Source organism: Scyliorhinus canicula, chromosome 16 (assembly GCF_902713615.1).
Source record: "Scyliorhinus canicula chromosome 16, sScyCan1.1, whole genome shotgun sequence".
Lineage (NCBI taxonomy): Eukaryota > Metazoa > Chordata > Chondrichthyes > Carcharhiniformes > Scyliorhinidae > Scyliorhinus > Scyliorhinus canicula.
Genome location: NC_052161.1, coordinates 98,809,660 through 98,829,716, shown reverse-complemented (window position 1 = coordinate 98,829,716; position 20,057 = coordinate 98,809,660). Strand labels below are relative to the sequence as shown.

The window sequence follows — 20,057 nt, the reverse complement described above, 5'->3', positions numbered from 1 at the left end:
GGAGGCTCCGATTTTATTATCAGTACATGGCTGACCAGGAATCTCTCCTGCTCTTACCGCCGCCCATTGGCGCCTGTTGGAAGGATCTACAAGTTGATACTCCAGCTTATTGGCCGCATTATAAATGCCCCTGGCCATCGAGGCCTGGAGTGGGACTCGAATCCAAAATGGTTGACATAGCAGCAGGGACACTGCCCAATGCACTATTCACTGGCACTTTCACGTAATGTCACAAGAACCACTGCTAAACAGGTCAACCCTGAATTTCCTCGAGTATCGTAGATTTAGGGTTGACCTAATGGAGGTGTTTAAAATTACTGAAGAGTTCAATAGGGTTGCGAGACAGGAACTATTTCCTCTGGTGTGGGTGTCCTGAACAGCATGGTATGACCTTAAAATTAGGGCTATCCCATTCAGGAGAGATGTCAGGATGTCTTTCCTTGGCGGAAATCTTGAACTCTTATCCAACAAAAAAGTTGTTGAGGCTGGGAATAAATTGCAAATTTTAAAACTGAGATTTATAAGTTTTTGTTCTGACAAGTTACTGAGGGTTATGGAACTAGTATGGTCAACTAGAGTTAAATACAGATCAATTGTGATTTAATTAAATGGTGGAACAGAATCAAGAGCTGAGTCGACTGCTCCTGTTCTTCTGTTCCTGAGGTAACTTACGGTAGATATATAGAACTGTATGTATTTCTGGCTATCTGCTTCTCTAATACTTTGTACATTAATAGCTGTGACAGTTGGCAGTGTTTAATTTCAATGGTAAGGGTATGTTTGGACATTCTTCACAAGCAGGGAGAAAATCTACGGACTTTGCTATAAAGGGGGTCGGTTTAGTTCAGTTGGCTAGACACTGGTTTGTGATGCCAAGTATGGCCAACAGCATAGGTTCAGTCCCCATATCAGCTGAACTTATTCATGAAAACCAAGCGTTCTCAACATCGCCCCTCGTCTGAGGTGTGGTGACCCTCAGGTTAAATTACCACCAGTCAGCTCTCCCCCCTCAAAAGGGATAGCAGCCTAGGATCCTCTGAGACGACTGTGGTGACTTTACTTACTTGCTATAGCAACAGAGGAAGAGGACTTAAGAGAGGAGAAAAGTTAGTGTGGCTGTATTGGGCACCCACTCAACTTAGAAAACTGATATCTAACACTAGACATACCTAGCTGGTTATGTCTGATATAATTCCCTTTCATCCTTTTCATCACAATCGCAGAATTGTTAAGGCTCAGAAAGAGACCATTTGGTCCGGCCAGTCTGCGCCAGCTCTCCAAATGGACATCATGACTTAGTGTCATATTTTGGGATTTTGTTACTTTTAAATGTCATGCCTTTTTGCAACAAAGTCAATTCCCGCAAGTTTGACAGGAAATGAGAGAGTCAGGAGTTTAAAGTGTTTTTATTTCAGATGGTCTAGCAGATATACATAATTCAGACGAGTACATTAATGAGGAGTTATTCAGAGGGAACAGGCATACTGGCCCCTTGACAGACTCCAGAATGAGTTAGAAACAGGCGCCATCTTTCAGATGAGATGTTAAACCAATATGGGTCCTAGATGGGCCCAACTATAGTTGGCATGAAATACCCATTAGAACTACTGAAGAAGAAGAGTTGTCCAGGTGGCTGAGCCAATATATATTCCTCAGTCAACAGGTAAAATAGATTAACTGGTCACTTATCGCACTGCTCTTTGTGGGATCTTGCTGTGCAATTCTGTAGGGAGAAGTTTCCCTACAAACGTGACTTACTCTTTCATTTACGGGGTGTGGGTGCCGCTGGTTATGCCAGCATTTAATGCCCTTTTCTAGTTGCCCTTCAGAAGATGGTGGTGAGTTGGCTTCCTGAACCACTGCAGTGCCTAAGGTGAAGGTACATCCACTTCAATAGTGGTAATGTGTTGCGGGCTTTCCTGAGGTTGGGAAAGGTACTGTATTGAGCAGGATCCTACTGTTTTCCTTAATTCTATTAAAGGGCAGATGTTGTTTGAGAAACTAAGAAACCAGAAGCATAAATGGGAATGAGAAACCTACTGGGAGATGTGGTGATATCATGTTTATGTTGTAATTCATCGACTGACCACTAGGGGTCTCACTAGTGTATATATAGAACATAGAACATAGAACAGTACAGCACAGAACAGGCCCTTCGGCCCTCAATGTTGTGCCGAGCCATGATCACCCTACTCAAACCCACGTATCCACCCTATGCCCGTAACCCAACAACCCCCCACCTTAACCTTACTTTTATTAGGACACTACGGGCAATTTAGCATGGCCAATCCACCTAACCCGCACATCTTTGGACTGTGGGAGGAAACCGGAGCACCCGGAGGAAACCCACGCACACAGGGGGAGGACGTGCAGACTCCACACAGACAGTGACCCAGCCGGGAATCGAACCTGGGACCCTGGAGCTGTGAAGCATTTATGCTAACCACCATGCTACCCTGCTGCCCTGTGAATGTTAGAGTCAGCTGACCTCAGACTGACTGGAGAACCGGAAGTAACAATTTTCTTGTGCGTGTTAATATTATTCAACTGTTGTTTTTTGTGTTTAGTTGGCCCACAGTTAATGTTAATAAATCGTTTATAGCTTTAGCTAAAAGTGTTCGTGTAGCAGGATGGCACGGTGGCACAGCGGTTGGCACTGATCTCTCACAGTTCCAGGGTCCCAGGTTCAATTCCAGCCTCGGATGACTGTCTGTGTGGAGTTCGCATGTTCTCCCCATGTCTGTGTGAGTTTCCTCCGGGTGCTCCAGTTTACTCCCACAGTCCAAAGATGTGCAGGTTAGGTGGATTGGCCATGCTAAATTGCCCCTTTTTATCCAAAAGGTTAGGTAGGGTTGCTGGGTTATGGGGACAGCGTGGAGGCGTGGGATTAAATAGGGTGCTCTTTCCAGGGGCCGGTGAAAACACGATGGGCCGAACAGCCTCCTTCTGCACTGTAAATTTTATGATTCTAATATAAATCAGGCCACCCGACAAGAACATTACAGGAGTGGCCTTGGAAATGCGAAACCCATTGGGCATAGCCATCATGCCTTTTGATTTAGTATTGATTAGTTACCACCATTTGAAGGAACAGAAAGATGAAGCTTGGTGAAAACTGGAACCCTGGTTACTGATGGACAAACCTGGGATATCGATATAGTCACACTTCAATCATCGGCTGCGAGGAAGCAAGAAAAACTTGAATCTCCATGGTGCCTTTCACAATCTCAGGGTGTCTCAAAGCATTTCACTGCCAATAAAGTCTTTTTGAAGTGTAGTCACTGTTATAATATAGAAATTGCCGAAGCCGGGCAGCACGGTGGCGCAGTGGTTAGCACTGCTGCCTCACAGAGCCCAGGTCCCAGGTTCGATCCCGGCTCTGGGTCACTGTCCGTGTGGAGTTTGCACATTGTTTCACCCCCACAACCCAAAGATGTGCAGGGTAAGTGGATTGGCCAAGCTAAATTGCCCCTTAATTGAAAACAAATGAATTGGGTACATTAAATTTATTTTTTAAAAAAGAAGAAAAAAAAGAATTTGCAGAAGCCAAATTGTGTGCAGCAAGCTCCAGCAAATGGCAATTAAATAAATGGACAGATGTTGAGGTATAAAGTTTGGGTAAGGCAGCTCCCCTGCACTTCTTCAAATATTGCTGTGGGATCTCTCACGTTCACCGGAAAGGGATGCTCAAGTCTTGGTTTAACATCTTATTCAAATGACAGTACCTTCAACAATGCAGCACTTCCTCAGTATCCACGAAATGCATAAATACTCATTCTCCTCACTTGTGCAGTTATACCCAGTTTGGCATGCATTCTCTCATGGCTTACAAACAGACCGAATGGCCTCACCCAATCTTCTCCATGGGGCCTCTTCCTCCCTGGGAACTAATGCCCAATTCTGTTTCCATTTGCCGCACAATCTGCATTGCTTTCACTCATGTTAAATCCTTTCTTGTCTATAAGAAATCTGATAATGCATCATTTTAGGACCCTGACCACAATTTTGTCAGGAATCAGCTCAGCCTTTGCGATTCCTTACTTGCAGTTCCCTGTCAGCGTATAGAGACTGTCGATGAACACATCCACACTTTCGCCTGGGCTTCACTTTCTTTCTGTTAAATTTAACCCTCACTATTATTAATTTCTGACACATACTGAAATATTAGTTGTAAACTTGCAGGACATCTTCAAAATAAGTTAATACCTTACCCCCCCCCCCCCCCCCCCCCCCCCCGGCCTCACTATCACATCGACATCGCCAATGATAGATCCGACTGCATAAAGTACGGTACTGACCTGATCGCTTTGATATTTTTTATGTTATCCTGAAGCAGTTCTGGACCTCATGTACCTTTTTCTCCAATTGTCTCATTTATAGGCCTGTTGCGGCCCTTCTGCGCTCCAAAATGGTTCTGAGGCTTATAGTGTGGATTTCATGCATCTATTGAGCCTTGGGATTGTTCCTGCTTCTGTGCTGCTTTGGGCCTGTGCTCGCTGCTGTCCAGTTTCCGGATCTGTGTCTCGGCAGCATCTGCTGCTCCCGCATGTTCCTACATCCTGCTGAGTCCTGCACATCTTTGTACTGTGGAAGGAAACCGGAGCACCCGGAGGAAACCCACGCAGATGGGGGGGAGAACGTGCAAACTCCACACAGGCAATCACACAAAGTTGGAATTGAACCCGGGTCCCTGGGCTGTGAGGCAGCAGTGCTAACCACTGTGCCGCCATGCCACCCTGTATGCTTCTGATGTTAATCCTTTACACAGAAAATAATTCACAGGAGGATAGAGATAAATATCTGACAAAATTAAGAGAAAAAATAGAAGCCAAGAGATTAACGGAGAAAAATATGTTTAGTAGTTACTGGTGTGTTGGGTATGCTGGGTCTGTGAGGACTGCGTTTACCAGAGCAGTAACATCGACAAGCTACCAACACTTGTAGAAGTACAACTCTATTTTATTTAACTATGAGCTGTCAAACATACTTACACTGTGGGTCGACATTATGTTAGGTTGACTGAAGACCTATGGCTAACCTGACCAGCCTATACTGCTAGCACATGGTGGATGTTTGTGCTACTGACTGCGGGCTCTGTCTGTCTCAGGGGCTGCATCCCGAATGAGCGGGAAAACTAGTGCCCTCAGGCTTTATAGTGACCGTGCCCTACCTGGTGATTGGCTGCTGTGTTGTGTGTGTTGATTGGTCTTGCAGTGTGTCAGTCAGTGTGTGTCTATGCACCATCATATACTTATGTGTATATTATGACAGTTACAGTAGTAATTGCTAAACTAATTATGTTTGTGGATAGAAGATCACTAAGGACTGTAGAAAACCACTAAAAGAAGCCTTAAGACAGATTCATATGATTCACAAGCTATGGCAGTGATGTTAAATGAGTACTTTGCAGTACTCCTGTGTTCAATGCTAAGCTACCAGCCATGGGTAATGCTGTAGATAAGAAAATAATTGTACAAAGGATAAGAAGTCTTTTCACAAATCAGATTGCTGATCCTACTGACATCCATTGGAGGTTTACTTTTCACAGATAGATTCATAGAATTTACAGTGCAGAAGGAGGCCATTCGGCCCATCGAGTCTGCACCGGCTCTTGGAAAGAGCACCCTACCCAAGGCCCACACCTCCACCCTACCCCCATAACCCAGTAACCCCACCCAACACCAAGGACAATTTTGGACACTAAGGGCAATTCAACATGACCAATCTACCTAACCTGCACATCTTTGGACTGTGGGAGGAAACCGGAGCACCCGGAGGAAACCCACGCACACACGGGGAGGATGTGCAGACTCAGCACAGACAGTGACCCAAGCCGGAATCGAACATGGGACCCTGGAGCTGTGAAGCAATTGTGCTATCCACAATGCTGCCCTCTTTCATGGGATGTGGGTGTTGATGGCTGGGCAAACATATGTGTCCATCCCTAATTGTCCTTGAACTGAGTGGCTTGCTGGGCCATTTCAGAGGAAATTGAATAGTCAGCCACATTGCTGTGGGTCTGGAGTCACATCTGGAGGCCAGACCAGGTAAGGATGGCAGATTTCCTTCCCTAAAGGATGTGAGTGAACCAGAGAGTTTTTACAGCAATTGATGATAATCAACATGGTCACCATTACTGAGACGGGTGTAATATTCCAGATTTATTAATTGAGTTTTAATTCCACAGGTTTCAACCCATATTACCAGAGTATTAGCGGCACTGACATTACCGCTGCATCACCATCTCCTCTAATTTAAAGAGGTTAAAGAGATGGGACATGCCCTTTGGAAAATTCTTCCCCATGTCATTACCAGCTTATTAGACACTGGAATTGTTTTGAAACAGAGTTATATTGGACTCGAAAAGTTAACTCTCTTTCTCCACCAATGCTCCCAGGCCTGCGGAGTTTTCCAGCATTTTCTGTTTTTTATATCATTGCTTTGAAAGGATGCTCCTATTGCTCTGATAAGGGATGATAATGAGTCAGGGGGCTTTTAGTCCATTAGACAGAAGTCAATTCTTGGCAAAATGTTTGATGAGACCATAGAATAATGTTGCTTGGGCGCGATCTAACAAAAAAAAACAACAGGGTCCCGTTCTGGCTGGGATTAGCGCCGGGAATTACCTGGCTATTGAACAGCCGTCTGTTATTTTTTGAGCCATTTCAGGGAACATCCCACCAAGGCTACAGTCTTAAATGACTCCCCAATTTCTTGACCCTCCAACGGGACCCCCAGACCCCCCCCCCCCTCCCGCAATGCCCCAACTCACCAGTTGGGGGGGTCCTCGATCCATCCCCTTACACTCCATCTCCTAACGGCAGGCCACCCCTGACTCTGATCCCCAGTTGCCGGCAAAATGCCTTGGGCGCTTTGGCACTTCCAGCCTGGCACCCTGGAAGTACTCGTGCCAGCCTGGCAATGCCTCTGCCAGCCTGGTATTGCCACCTGAGCACCCTGGCACTGCCAGGGTGTCCAGGTGGCACTGCCAGGGTGCCACCCTGTCCAGAGCTCAACCAAGGTAAATGTCAGGAGGTTCGGCTTCTGTCAGAAGATAGTAGGTCTGTAGAAAAAGTTGTTGAATCATGAGTTCAGTGCTGACTCACGACATGACTTCCCCTCGGCTACCAATCGGGGAGCAGGGGGCTGTTGATGATTCCTCCAAATCTGGTCATCCCTTGAGCGCCCCCAGTTGTCTCCCCCACCCTCCCCCACCACTCCTCATTGGCGGCCATGCCATCAGCTGGCTAGGCCGCAAGATCTGGATTTTCCTCTCTAAATCTCTCCGCCTCACTACTTCACATTCCTCCTTGAACACACTCCTTTAAACCTATTTCGCTTTTGGGTTACCTATCTTACTATTTCCTTATGTGGTTTACTGTCAAATTTTGTTTGATAACACTCCTGTGAAGCACCTTGCAAAGCTTCACTGCAATCTAAATGCAAATTGCTTTTTCAAGTTAGGGCTTTGGGTTTCAATGGTCTCGGTAACATTATCCATGAGGGAAAGCAGTGGTTGTGTTACAGATCGGTGTTCAGAAGGACTTCCCTGCAGATGTTCATGGAGTTACTGTTCGCTTGCACTCCAGGTTTATCAAACTCTCATAATTAAGCTTCAACAATGCCGGACCTGGTCTCTGCGGAGCACTCTGAACTTCCTCATTAACAGGCATCATGTCCCTATGATCAGGAGTGCCTCTCTACTGCCCAACAACATGATCCAGGAAGCATTACAACAGGCCCTCAAACTAGGATACTATGATAAGGCATGAATTTTCATCCACCAACTGCACTCTGCTACCTGGCAGTTCAGAGATCGGGAGTTGACGTTCGACAATATTCTGATGGCCCTAGAGTGTCAGCCATGAATCTCAGTTAATTCCCCTGAGTTAAGCTTTTCCATTAATGTTTATAAAGATTTGACGCCAGGAGACTATCACCATAAAATATTTTTATAACCTGCTCTCAATTCGTGTCCTTGATCTCAGGTTCCGTCAATGTTGAGGATTGACAAACCCCTGGAATGAGAAAGACTCTCCCTCAGTGTAAAATCTCACAATATCAGTGTGATATCTGTTCAGCCAAGCCCCCTGCTGGGCAATATGAATAAAAAACATTTAACTGTTAGGGCGCAATCTGCAATGAAAGGCATCCAGCAATTTGTAATTGTCCCAAAGCTGAAATAACATGCAAAAGTCATATAATACAGGTCCACTTGACCTTTCAGAGAGTTATAGAGTTTTACAGCATGGAAAGAGGCCCTTCAGCCCATCAAGTTCACGCCAACTATCGAGCACCTAACTATTCTCATCCCATTTTCCAGTATTTGGTCCATAGCCTTGTATGCAATGGCTTTTCAAGTGATGATCTAAATACTTCTTAAAAGTTGTGAGGGTTCCCGCCTCTGCCACCCTATCAGGCAGTGAGTTCCAGATTCCCACCACCCGCTGGGTGAAAAGGTTTATCCTCAAATCTATGCCTCCTGGTTATTGACCCCTCTACTAAGGGAAAAAGCTCCTTCCTATCCACCCTATCTACGTCGCTACGTCCCTCAATCAGGTCCTCCCTCAGCCTTCTCTCCTCCAGAGAAAACAACCCCAGTCTATCCAGTCTCTCTTGACAGCTGAAACGCCCCAGCCCAGGCAACATCCTGGTGAATCTCTTCTGCACCCTCTCCAGTGCAATCACTTCCTTTCCGTAGTGTGTGACAAGATCTGCACATAGTGCTTCAGTTGGGGCCTAACCAGTGTTTAATACACCTCCAGCATAACCTCACTGCTGTTATAGTCAATGTCTCAGCTAATTAAGGCAGGAATCCCATAGGCCTTCTTAACCATCTTATCATGCTGCCCTGCGGTCTTCAGCAATCTGAGAACATGAACACCAAGGTCCTGACTTCTTTAAACTTATCATTGTGTATCTCTGTGAAGCTACACCTTGGAAGCTGAATCTGACCTTGTGATGACATCTGCCTGTCTCAGTGACGATGGACTGTGCCCAGAGTATAAGTCACTTCTAGACCATCTGTTGTGTCTGTCGGTCAATTCGTGAGCGACAGTGCCTTCCACAGCTGGCATGGGTGAAGTGTTGGCCTGGGATTGACTGATGTTTTTCCGAGCTCTCTTTTCCACCATCTGGCCTTTCCTTTTCCCACACCGTTGCTAATTGCGTGTCTCCGGGCATTCCAGTCAGTAGCAAGGACTCCCCATGCACCAATCCCAGTCCATGTGAGGTCCCACTTTCAGACGTCCTTGTATCACAGATATGGGTGACTTGTTGGGCTCATGCCGATAGCAAGCTTGCCATAGAGCTTGGGTAGGATCCTCTGGCCCACCAGCCGTGTTTTCCGGCATGGCGTGCCCCGTCCGGCAGAGGGATTCTCCGTTCCTGCAGCTGGCCAATGGGGTATCCCATTGTGGCCACCCCACGCAATTGGGAAATCCGTGGGCGTGGGTGCACGGCTGGCAGACCAGTTGATCCCGCCAAATGAGAATTCCACTTTGTGTCTTTTGGGTTGCGGCCGTCATCCATTCAGCTCACATGACTGAGCTAACTGAGTCACCATTGACTCAAAAGAGCAAACATGCTGGAGATCCCTGCGTGATGGTGTACTTCCATATTCAGCACACTGTCCTGCCAGGAGATGCCCAATATTCATCTGAAGCAGTGGGGAGTGGAAACTGTTCAGACACTTTTCAAGGCTTGCATAAGTTGTCCATGCTTTACTGCTGTAAAGGAGGGCACTGAGAAAACATACCATTAATTTGGGTCATCTGGACTCGAAACGCCAGCTCTTTTCTCTCCCTACAGATGCTGCCAGACCTGCTGAGATTTTCCAGCATTTTCTCTTTGGTTCCAGATTCCAGCATCTGCAGTAATTTGCTTTTATCTATTAATTTGGCCCACACATTGGGCGGAATTCTCCGCAGGGGGCCGAATTCGTGAAGGCCGTCGGGAACTCAGCCGAGGTTCACGACGGCCTCGGAGCCCGCTCCCCGCACCTAATTCACCCCCACCAGGGGGGCTAGGAGCGGGCCTCCGTCTTTCTCAGCAGCGACATCATCACGCCGAGAATGTGAAGTCATCCGCGCATGTGTGGGTTGCCGGGTCCAACCCACGCATGCGCGGATGACTTCATCGCGCAGACAGCACAAACCCGTGCTGCGCGGTGGCCGTCTTTCTCCTCAACCGCCTGGCAAGACGTGGCAGCTTGATCTTGCCGGGCGGCGGAGGGGAAAGAGTGCGTCCGTTTTGGACGCTGGCCCGACGATCGGTGGGCACCGATCGCGGGCCTGTCCCCTCCCGAGCACAGTCGTGGTGCTCCCGTGCCAATCGGGCCCCTAGATGCCCCAAACGGGCATCTGCCGCCCGTTTCACGAATGCAGCGACCAGGTGTGGTTGCTGCCGTGATGAAACGGGCGTGAAGGGCCGGCCGCTCGGCCCATCGGGCTCGGAGAATCGCCGTTCGCCGTGAAAAACGGCGAGCGGCGATTTTTCCGAGCCGGGGGGGAGGAGAATCGCTGGGGGTGCCACGGGGGCGTAAAAAATGTCGGGAGGCCCTCCCACAATTTTCCCACACCACACGGGGAGCGGAGAATTCCGCTTGACTTCTCAACTTTGACATGACAGTTGCGGCCTCTGCAATTCTGGTGCTGATTTCAAGGAACAGGTTGTTGGTAATTGTCAACCTGAGGCATGGGAATCTGTCAACGACCTCCATTGAGGTTGTCAGGTGGAGTCTCTACGTCCTGGCCTGTAACTTTCTGATGCTGATTATCAGTTCTTGCAGGCTCAGGGGGGCCGATCTACAAGCTGCTGCAAATGAACCTCAGCATGGTACGCCAGCGCAGCATCATCAGCAAACAGCAACTCACAGACTAAGAAATTATGCACTTTGGCCTTAGCCCCACCCACCCGGTCCTATCCCCATTACCCCGTAATCTAACCTGCTCATCACTGGACACTGAGGGGAAATTTAGCATAGACAATCCACCTAACCGGCACATCTTTGGACTGTGGGACGGAACCGGAGCACCTGGAGGAAACCCACGCACACACGGGGAGAACGTGCAAACTCCACACAGACAGTCACCCAAGGATGGAATCGAACCCGGGTCCCTGGTGCTGTGATGCAGCAGTGTTAACCACTGTGCTGCCGGCTGTTATTTGCCTGATCCCCTCTCTAGTGCCCCTGCGTCCAATAAGGAAAACTGCTGACCTCAGACACAACTGCACAAAATCCACTGTGCCATCTTTAAATCAACGCGAACTGGATGGCACAAGATTTTCCAGTGCCACTGACTTGATCACGAGAGTAGGACACGATTACAAAGATTTTAATATAATGAACATTCATGGCATGCAAACGTATCACTCGGGAGGCCCAACCCAATACAGACCCACCAGCCGTTCAGTTAATCGCTAAATTTGAACCTGCCTTTGGAAAGCACAAATTTCAGCTGCTCCCTGAATAAGTCATCCCACCCACCGTGTTTCCCATTCTTGCAGGCCCAATAAAATCCTACGAGCTTCCCTATCAGAGCCAAGTAGAATTTCCGCTCGAAGAGAGAAGAGCTCTGCTGTCGAAAACCATCAATGGAACTTTCAACAATGCCTTCTGAAGCATGCTTGAAACTGAGATAACTTTGCACTCGCGTTCAGAGGTGCCAGCTAGGTCTAGTGTGATGTGTTATCTGTGCTGGTCTAACATCGACTGCAACTGGATGCAGTAAAATGAGAAACAGGCTTCCGACACAGGAGATGGTCCAACACTGTTTTATTGAACCTGTTGATTGCTGTACATAATCTGCTGTGGGTTGACACTCTATTAACCTAACTGATAACCTCCTACTGGCTTGACCAGACTAGCTCTCTATCACATGGTGATGATGTTCATTGGCCTGTGCACTGTGACTATCTCCCTAGCCGTCTCCTGTGAGAGAGGGGGAGCCTTAATGTCCTGTGGGCTTTATAGTGGTGGTGTCCTGTTTGGTAATTGGTTGTTCTGTGTCGTGTGTGTTCATTGGTTATCCTATGTGTCAATCACTGCCTGTCTGCATCTTATGATATCATGAGTGGATATTATGACATAGTGTATATATTAAAATCACTTGTCAATCTGGGACATGCAGTCAAGGATTCCACAATGCACATTGATTCATTGAAACAAAGAATCATGATTAAAACTGAGACAGAACAAAAAAGGTAGGCTACGCCATTGCTGAATCCTCAGCACTGATGCTGAGGGGCGACCTGATTGAGGTGTATAACATTATGAGGGACATAGATGAGGAAGATGAAACTCAGTGATTTGTGAATAAAAAATATTTGGATGAAGTTGCAGACATTGGAAATTCGCAACAGCCACGGCAACATGGCATGGTGGCACAGTGGTTATCACTACTGCCTCACAGCTCCAGGGTCCCGGGTTCAATACCAGCCTCGGGTGACTGTCTGTGTGGAGTTTGCATTTTCTCCCTGTGTCTGCGTGGGTTTCCTCCGGGTGCTCCGGTTTCCTCCCACAGTCCAAAGATGTGCAGGTCAGGTGGATTGTCCATGCCAAATTGCCCCTTAGTGTCCAACGGTTAGGTGGGGTTACTGGGTTACAGAGATAGAGTGGAGGCATGGGCTTAGATGGGGGTGCTCTTTCAAGGACCAGTGCAGTCTCGATGGGCCGAATGGCCTCCTTCTGCTCTGTAAATTCTATGTTTCTAAACGTGGAGTTAACATTTCAAGCTCTGAGATTTTCTCAGTTTTATATTCACTGGATCCAAACTATAATTGCAAACAAATGATTAGTCCTTACTGGAGATGATAACAATACCGCATGATCTTTCTCCATAGAATCCCGACAGAGCAAAAGAGGCCATCTGGCCCATTGAGTCTGCGCCCAGCCTCTGAAAGAGCACCCTATCTAGGCCCATGTTCCGCCCTATCCCCTAACCTGCACATCTTTGTACAATAAAGGGCAATTGATCATAGCCAATCCACATAACCTGCACAACTTTGTACTGTGGGAAGAAACTGGAGCACCCGGAGGAAACCCACGCAGACACAGGAGAACGTGCAAACTCCACACAGAGTTCATCCAAGCCGAGAATCGAACCCGGGGCCCTGGCGCTGTGAGGCAGCAATGCTAACCACTCTGTGCTCTCAGTGTGCTCAGATTATTCATTCAATGTTTAAAACAGCAGTCAACTGCATTGCTGACACTGTCCCTTGTCCCCATCTCTTAAATACCTCTAAAACCTGGGTAAAGTATGAAAGAAATGACAAAAGGAATGCTCTTAACTATAAGACGGAGAAATATGATTGCCGCAAGTGAAAACCAAAGTGCTCTGGTCATGTAATATCCACAGAAATAATTTACCTGGTCCGCAATAACCTGGAACTGTCCAATCAGAGCAGAATAATTTGCAGAAAAGTGTAACAAAACCCCTCTACATGATATATTGACTCTGAAGGAGAGAATCTGCTCCAATGTCGTTAGCCAAGGAAGTTCAAAGCAGATATGGTTTCCCGCTTTTAGTAGTAAAACAATACTGGATGCTACATCTTGTAGTGAATTCACGAACAATAATGTTCAATGCACTCATTTCCAGTGACTTGCAGATGCAACGAACGGTGAATAAAAATTTAACTATTCTGTTTTTATGTAACTTTATCGATTGCTTTTTTTCCCATTGTTGGTCATTGTTCACATTGGTATGATGTCGGTTTCTGTCGACCGTTTCTGCAAAATACTGAGAAATGTAAGGAGGTCAAGGGTGTGGGTGGAGGGTGGTGAAATGGAATTGAGGTACTGGTTGGCCATGACACAAACAGTTTGCAAAGAGCTATTGACGGGTTAAGTAAGTTGGCAAATGGAGTATAGGAAATGTGAAATTGTTCATTTTGGAAGAGAGAACAAAAGAACAGAGTATTATTTAAATGGAGAAAAACAACACAAAGCTGCAACACAAAGGGACTTGGGGGGACTTGTGCATGAAACACAGAAGGTTAGAGTGGGCAATCCGGAAGGCTAATGAAATGTTGGCTCTTATTTCAAAGGGGTTGGAGTATAAGCGTAGAGAAGTCGTGCGCAGCTGTATAAGGCACTTGTGAGGCCACACCTGGAGTACAGTGAACAATTTTGATCCCCATATAAAGGAAAGATATTATTTGATTGGAGGTGATTTAAAGAAGGTTCACTAGGATGATCCCTGGTTTGGAGGGATTGTCTTATGAGCGAAGATTAAGCTGGTTGGGATTCCACTCATTAGAATTTAGAAGAATGAGAGGTAATCTCATTGAAACATATAGACTTCTTAAGGGGCTAGACAGGGTAAATGCTGAGAGGTTATTCCCGCCATGGGAGAGTTTAGGACCAGAGGGCATTGTCTCAGAATAAAGGGGTGCTAATTTAAGACTGAGATGAGGAGCGATTTCTTCTCTCAGAAGGTTGCGAGTCTTTGGAACTCCTTGCTACAGAGAGCTGTGGGGGTAGAGTCCTTCTGTATTTTTAAGGCTGAGCTAGATTGATTCCTGATCTGTAAGGGAATTAAGGGTTATGGGGAAAAGGCAGGAAAGATGGCACAGTGCTGCAGTGGTTAGCACTGCTGCCTCACGGCGCTGAGAACCTGGATTTGATCCCAGCCCCGGTCACTGTCCGTGTGGAGTTTGCACATTCTCCCCATGTCTGCGTCGGTCTCGCCCCCACAACCTCAGAAGGGTAGGTGGATTGGCCACGCTAAAGTGCCACTAAATTGGGAAAGTTAAAAAAAAAGAAAGGGCAGGAAAGTGGACATGAGGAACATGAGATCAGCCATGATTCTATTGAACGGCGAAGCAAACTCGAGGGGCTGAACGGCCTACTTGTGTTCCTATTTCTTATGGTCTTATGGACTTAGATGAACAACAGGATGGGTTCAAATAGCCATATGTCCAACTTCTCTTCAAATGTTAAAATAATAATAATAATATTGGGCATCTGCTTTCAAGGTCCAGTGGATGTTGACAAGTAACTCAGTGACTTTACTGTTTTGAGTCAGGAATTTGTTGCCCGAGATGGCGGTGGAGGCAGAAACCCAAAACTCTTTAAAAAAGAACCTGGATCGGCACCTTAAGTGCTGTAAGCTGCAGGGCTGTGGATCAAGTGCAGAAGGCACCTGGGTATCCTCGGGCTGGCATAGACTAGATGGGCCGAATGGCCTCTTTCTGAGCTCTAACGTTTCTATGATTCTATACGTCACCAAGGTAGCAAAGTTAATCATTGATGGCAGATGCGCTGCTTTGTTCTGAGCACTCTTCATTTACACGTTCAATGGGAATTAAACTGACTGGTGTTTTCTAGCTGGAGTCTGATCCCGTGTGTAATCAATTTGCCTATCAGAAACAGGATGAACCACAGACTGGCATTTGGGGCACTGCACCAAGCTGGTGCGCCATCACAAGTATTCTCTGTTCAATCCCCTGCTCTCAAAATCTTTTATTTAGACAGTGGGCAGTAACAGGTACGCTCTGGGCTTTCGGGCATGAGGTCTGCTCACAGTTGATGTAATCCTGAGTGAAATTTCTCGGCAAAGCTCTGAAATGTAAGAACTTTGTGCAAATTCAGTTGGCACATTAAAAAAGCCCTGCATGAAATGAATTGGAATTCTAACTTTTGAAGAGGAATTGTCCGTTGGTCACTCCTGCTGCAGTAATGATTTAATTCTTATATGTTAGGGTGTGTTGGAGTGTTTTTGCCTTTAGAGATGCGTGCCATAAACCAGTAGTGTAGTACAGACCACCTTTACATCAAGTGACGTGACTTTCACTTGTGCTATCTAGACCTATCGGAATCAACTGAGAGGACACATTTACATTATTATATTCTGCAGTATGATGGCCAATGTACCCTTGGTCATAAAGTTACAGTGGTGCTGGTTTGGACATATCAGCCTACAAGTTTGATTACTGAATTCCCAAAGACATCTTCTATACACATCTCTAATCGGGATATAACAATAGAGGTGAGGAGGTGAAATGTTATAATATCAAGATACATGGAATCATGGAGTCATCAAATCCATACAGTGCAGATGGAGGCCATTCGGCCCATCGAGTCTGCACTGACCCGCCGAAAGAGAACCCAGGCCCGCTACCCCGTCAATCCCCGTAACCCCACATAAACTGCACATCCATGGGCACTAAGGGGCAATTTCGCATGGCCAACCCTCCTAACCTGCACATCTTTGGACTGTAGCAGGAAACCAGAGCACCTGGAGGAAACCCACACAGGCATTGGGAGAATGTGCGAACTCCACACAGACAGGTGATATGAAGACTTGCCCAGATTATTCTTCTGCTGAGCTCGAGCTTATTAAAGCTTTTTCTAGCTATGTGGTGACTAAAGCAACCTTTCTGCGTCTCTAATGCTAGTTTCCACTGCAATAATCCTCACAGACTCAAACTGCACATTTCCCCAGGGCAAAGATAGACATTCTGGTGTAAAAGGAAGAAGAGATAACCAATCGGGGGCAGGACCATGCAAAATAAACACTGGCCCTTGAAGAAAAACCTATATGGGTTCCCAGTGAGAGACGGAATAATCCCCATCTGATCAACTAATAGTCTGATGTTGGGAAGGGCATGAGGCACCTCGGACAATGCTGCCCTTCGGATTTCCCAACTGTTTTTGTTTCCATTGTGGCCCAGGGTTCCAGGAAGATACACATGTTCAATGGCATTATCATTACTGAAGCCCTGACCATCAAAATCCTGGGGGTTACCATTAACCACAAATTTAACTGGATCAGTCATCCAACTACAAGAGCAGATCAAGGGATGGGAAATTGCCATAAAGTAACTCACCTCCTGACTCTGAAAAGCCTGTCCACCATTTACAAGAGGCAAGTCAGGAGTGTGATGGAATACTCTCCACATGCTTGGCTGAGTTCAACACCAACAATGGTCAAGAAGCCCTGCAGTATCCAGCTTGAGTGGCACCCCATCCACCATCTTAAAAGTTCACTTGTTCTATCGCTGACATTCAGTAGCAGCAGTGTGTACCGTTTACAGTGTGCACATCAGCAATTCACCAAGGCTCCACCGACCGCACCTTCCAAACCCGTAACCCCTACCAACTATAAGGACAAGGGAAGCAGATGTATGGGAACACCATGAATCAGCAAGTTCCCCTCCAAGCCACTCAACACCCTGGCTTGGAAATATATTGTCATTCCTTCACTGCTGCTGGGTCAAAATCCTGGTACTCCCTCCCTAACAGCGTTGTGGGTGGACCAGCACCACATGCACTGCAGCGGTTTGAAAAGGCCACTCACCACCACCTACTCAAGGGCAATTAGGGATGGACTATAAATGCTGGCCTAGGCAGCAATGTCCATATCCATGAGTGAATTTGAAAAAAAAACAAATATGTGAAGGGAAAAGTGCAGTTAGTCCAATGCCAGTCGCTTGAAGTCACGGTGCAATGAAAAAAACATCATGGAACTCTGATGCTCCCCAACCACCAGCAGCTATTCTTCACTGGAGATCAGACCAACCATGGGGAAAATCACCGGACATCCCAGCTACCTTCTGTACTTGGTGATATCAGTTTCAACTCTTTAGCACATGCTCCCAATGCAATTTGTTATGTGACTCCAGTCAATCAGTGCTGAAGCACCAAACAGAGACTTCACTTCCCGCTTATCTTAAAAAGTCTTTAATATTTGTGTTTTAAAAAGCTAATGAAAAATTACATACTGTACCATTCAGTTTTCCCCATCCAGTGGCCACGCACGTGTAGTTATCGGGCAGTTCTTCGCCCGCACTAGGGAGGCAGGTTAGTCTAATCTTGTCAGTGAAGACAACAGGCCAGGAAAGCTTTATTAAAGCCAAATCAAACCTACAAGTAACAATGTACAGCTTACTTCCAAATACACATATATTTTTTAAGTTACATTTCAATGCAAATTGAATAAGGGAATAAAACTTGGAGACTATTATTCACAATATAAATATGGACAAGGGTTATGAAAATGGACTCTTTAAAATTCCAAAGTAACATACCAAGGTTTCTCCAAATGTGGCCAAACCCATAACCTCCACCATCTAGATGGGCAAGGGTGGTATGTGGATGGGAACAACCTCATTGTCACCACTTTTCTGCCTTTAGAAGAATTTCAGAATCCCTTTTCTGTTAGCTGCCTGTCTCTTCTCGTACTCTCTCTTTGCCTCTCATTTTGTTTCTCACTTCCCCTCTTGAACTTAGCAAACTGGCACCTGTCCTGCGCACCCTTTTTCTGCTTCATCTTATTCCTTATCTCTTTCATCATCCAGGGAGCTTGGGCGTGTCTGCCCCACCTTTCCCCCTGATGGGAATGTATCTTGACCATACTCAAATCATCTTCTCTTTGAAATTGCAAGATATTCTGACCTGATATCGTTGTTCTTTCATTGCCACCCGGACCAAAATTCTCGAACCCCTCCTCTTACAGCACTGTGAGAGTACCTTCACCACACCGACTGCAGCAGTTCAAGAAAATGGCTTATCACCACCTTCCCAAGCTAATGTTTCTGGCCCAATAAGAAAGGAGGCATTGCCAGATCTGGTTTTGGAGAATAGTGTGAACCAAGTGAACTAATTATCAGCAGGGGAGTATTTAGGGAACAGTGATCATATTGTACCATAACATTTAGGTTTCCAATGGAAAATAAAAAGGAGCAATCTAGAGTGAAAATATTTAATTGAAGGAAGTCAGTTTCAGTGTGGTCAGAATGAATCTTTCTCAGGTGATTGGATTAAAAAATTACTGGACAAAGCCGGAATGGAGCAGCGCACTGGCTTTAAGGAGGAGATGGATCGGGTACATTCCCACAAGTGGGAAAGGTAGGTGTACCAAATCCAGAGCTACCTGGATGATGAAACAGATAGAGAATAAGATAAAACAGATAAAAGACTGTATATGAAAGATAGAAATTTGGAAATACAGTAGAAACAAACAAATAGATAAAGTCAATGGGAAAATGAGAACCAAAGAGAGGAAAAAAGAGAGCATGAAAAGAAACAGACAAGGGAACCCAAAAGTCTTCTCTCGGCAGATAAATAGTAAAAATGTATAAAACATGAAGCTGATTAGGGACCAAAAATGGATCTATGCATGGAGGCAGAAAACATGACTGAGTTACTAAATAAATACTTCTGTTGTTCCCTTCCTGTTTATTTCCTTTGCTCCTGGGGTGAGTTAGAAAAGAGGGTTTGGGAAAGGGATAGTAGGTTGTCAGATACATTTTATGTCAATTTAATTATAATATTATGCATAATAAAAGGTTACTTGTGGTTTAAAATTACAAACCTGGTAACTTTGGTTATTTTAAATAAAATCTAATTTCACCTGTGTTGCAACTCCAGGGCTGGAATTGAATGCACATTAGTCCAAGATGTCCAGTGTGTCATGACAGTTTGCGGTCTCTTTATACAATGTAACTGAGACTACCTTCTGTGATAAGAACCCATGTTGAAGACCAAAAGGTTATAACCACAAGACAATTAGCAACAATGGCTGATGATTATGAGTTGAGCCACAAAATGTAAACTTTTGTTGCATCACCCCCATAATTTTGAAAAGGATCAGAAGTGAGAGGATGAAAGGAAGGCAGGTAGCCAAGGCAAGGTGTAGATAGATGAGAATGCTCTAAGAACCCCTTCTCAGACAGGAAGGGAGGTATTGAGGATGGAGGTGAGACTCAAAGGCCGAAGTGTTCTCATTGCAATAAAGTGGGACATGTTTGTTCAGGGCAGGCTGTGGCTCGAGCTAGAACTAGGAGACCGGAGGTGAACACTGCTGTGGGAACAGGTGTGGCGAATAAGGTAGATGGGAGATAAACAGGGTTTTTGTCTAAGGGGAAGATCACCCTACTTTTATTGAATGTTGTAGCTAAACCCATAACCGAAAGCATAAGACGAATTATAGGGACACACCGGGGTGTACTACGTTAACCGAATATGATGTAGATATAGGTGACTCCAACCCGATAAAACAGCATTCATATCAACAGCAACTAGCTCAGATAGAAGTGGAAATCCAATACAT

The 20,057-nt window shown here is 45.9% G+C and overlaps 1 protein-coding gene across 1 annotated transcript in view; it reads right to left on the bottom strand.

Moving 5' to 3' along the window:
• The window catches only part of LOC119950632 (proproteinase E-like), an 82,073-nt gene that overhangs the window by 32,500 nt on the left and 29,516 nt on the right, over window positions 1-20,057 (bottom strand). Inside the window, exon 2 of the mRNA XM_038773234.1 lies at window positions 17,733-17,869. Coding sequence (XP_038629162.1) covers window positions 17,733-17,869 — 137 coding nt within the window. The remainder of the gene's footprint in view (window positions 1-17,732; window positions 17,870-20,057) is intronic.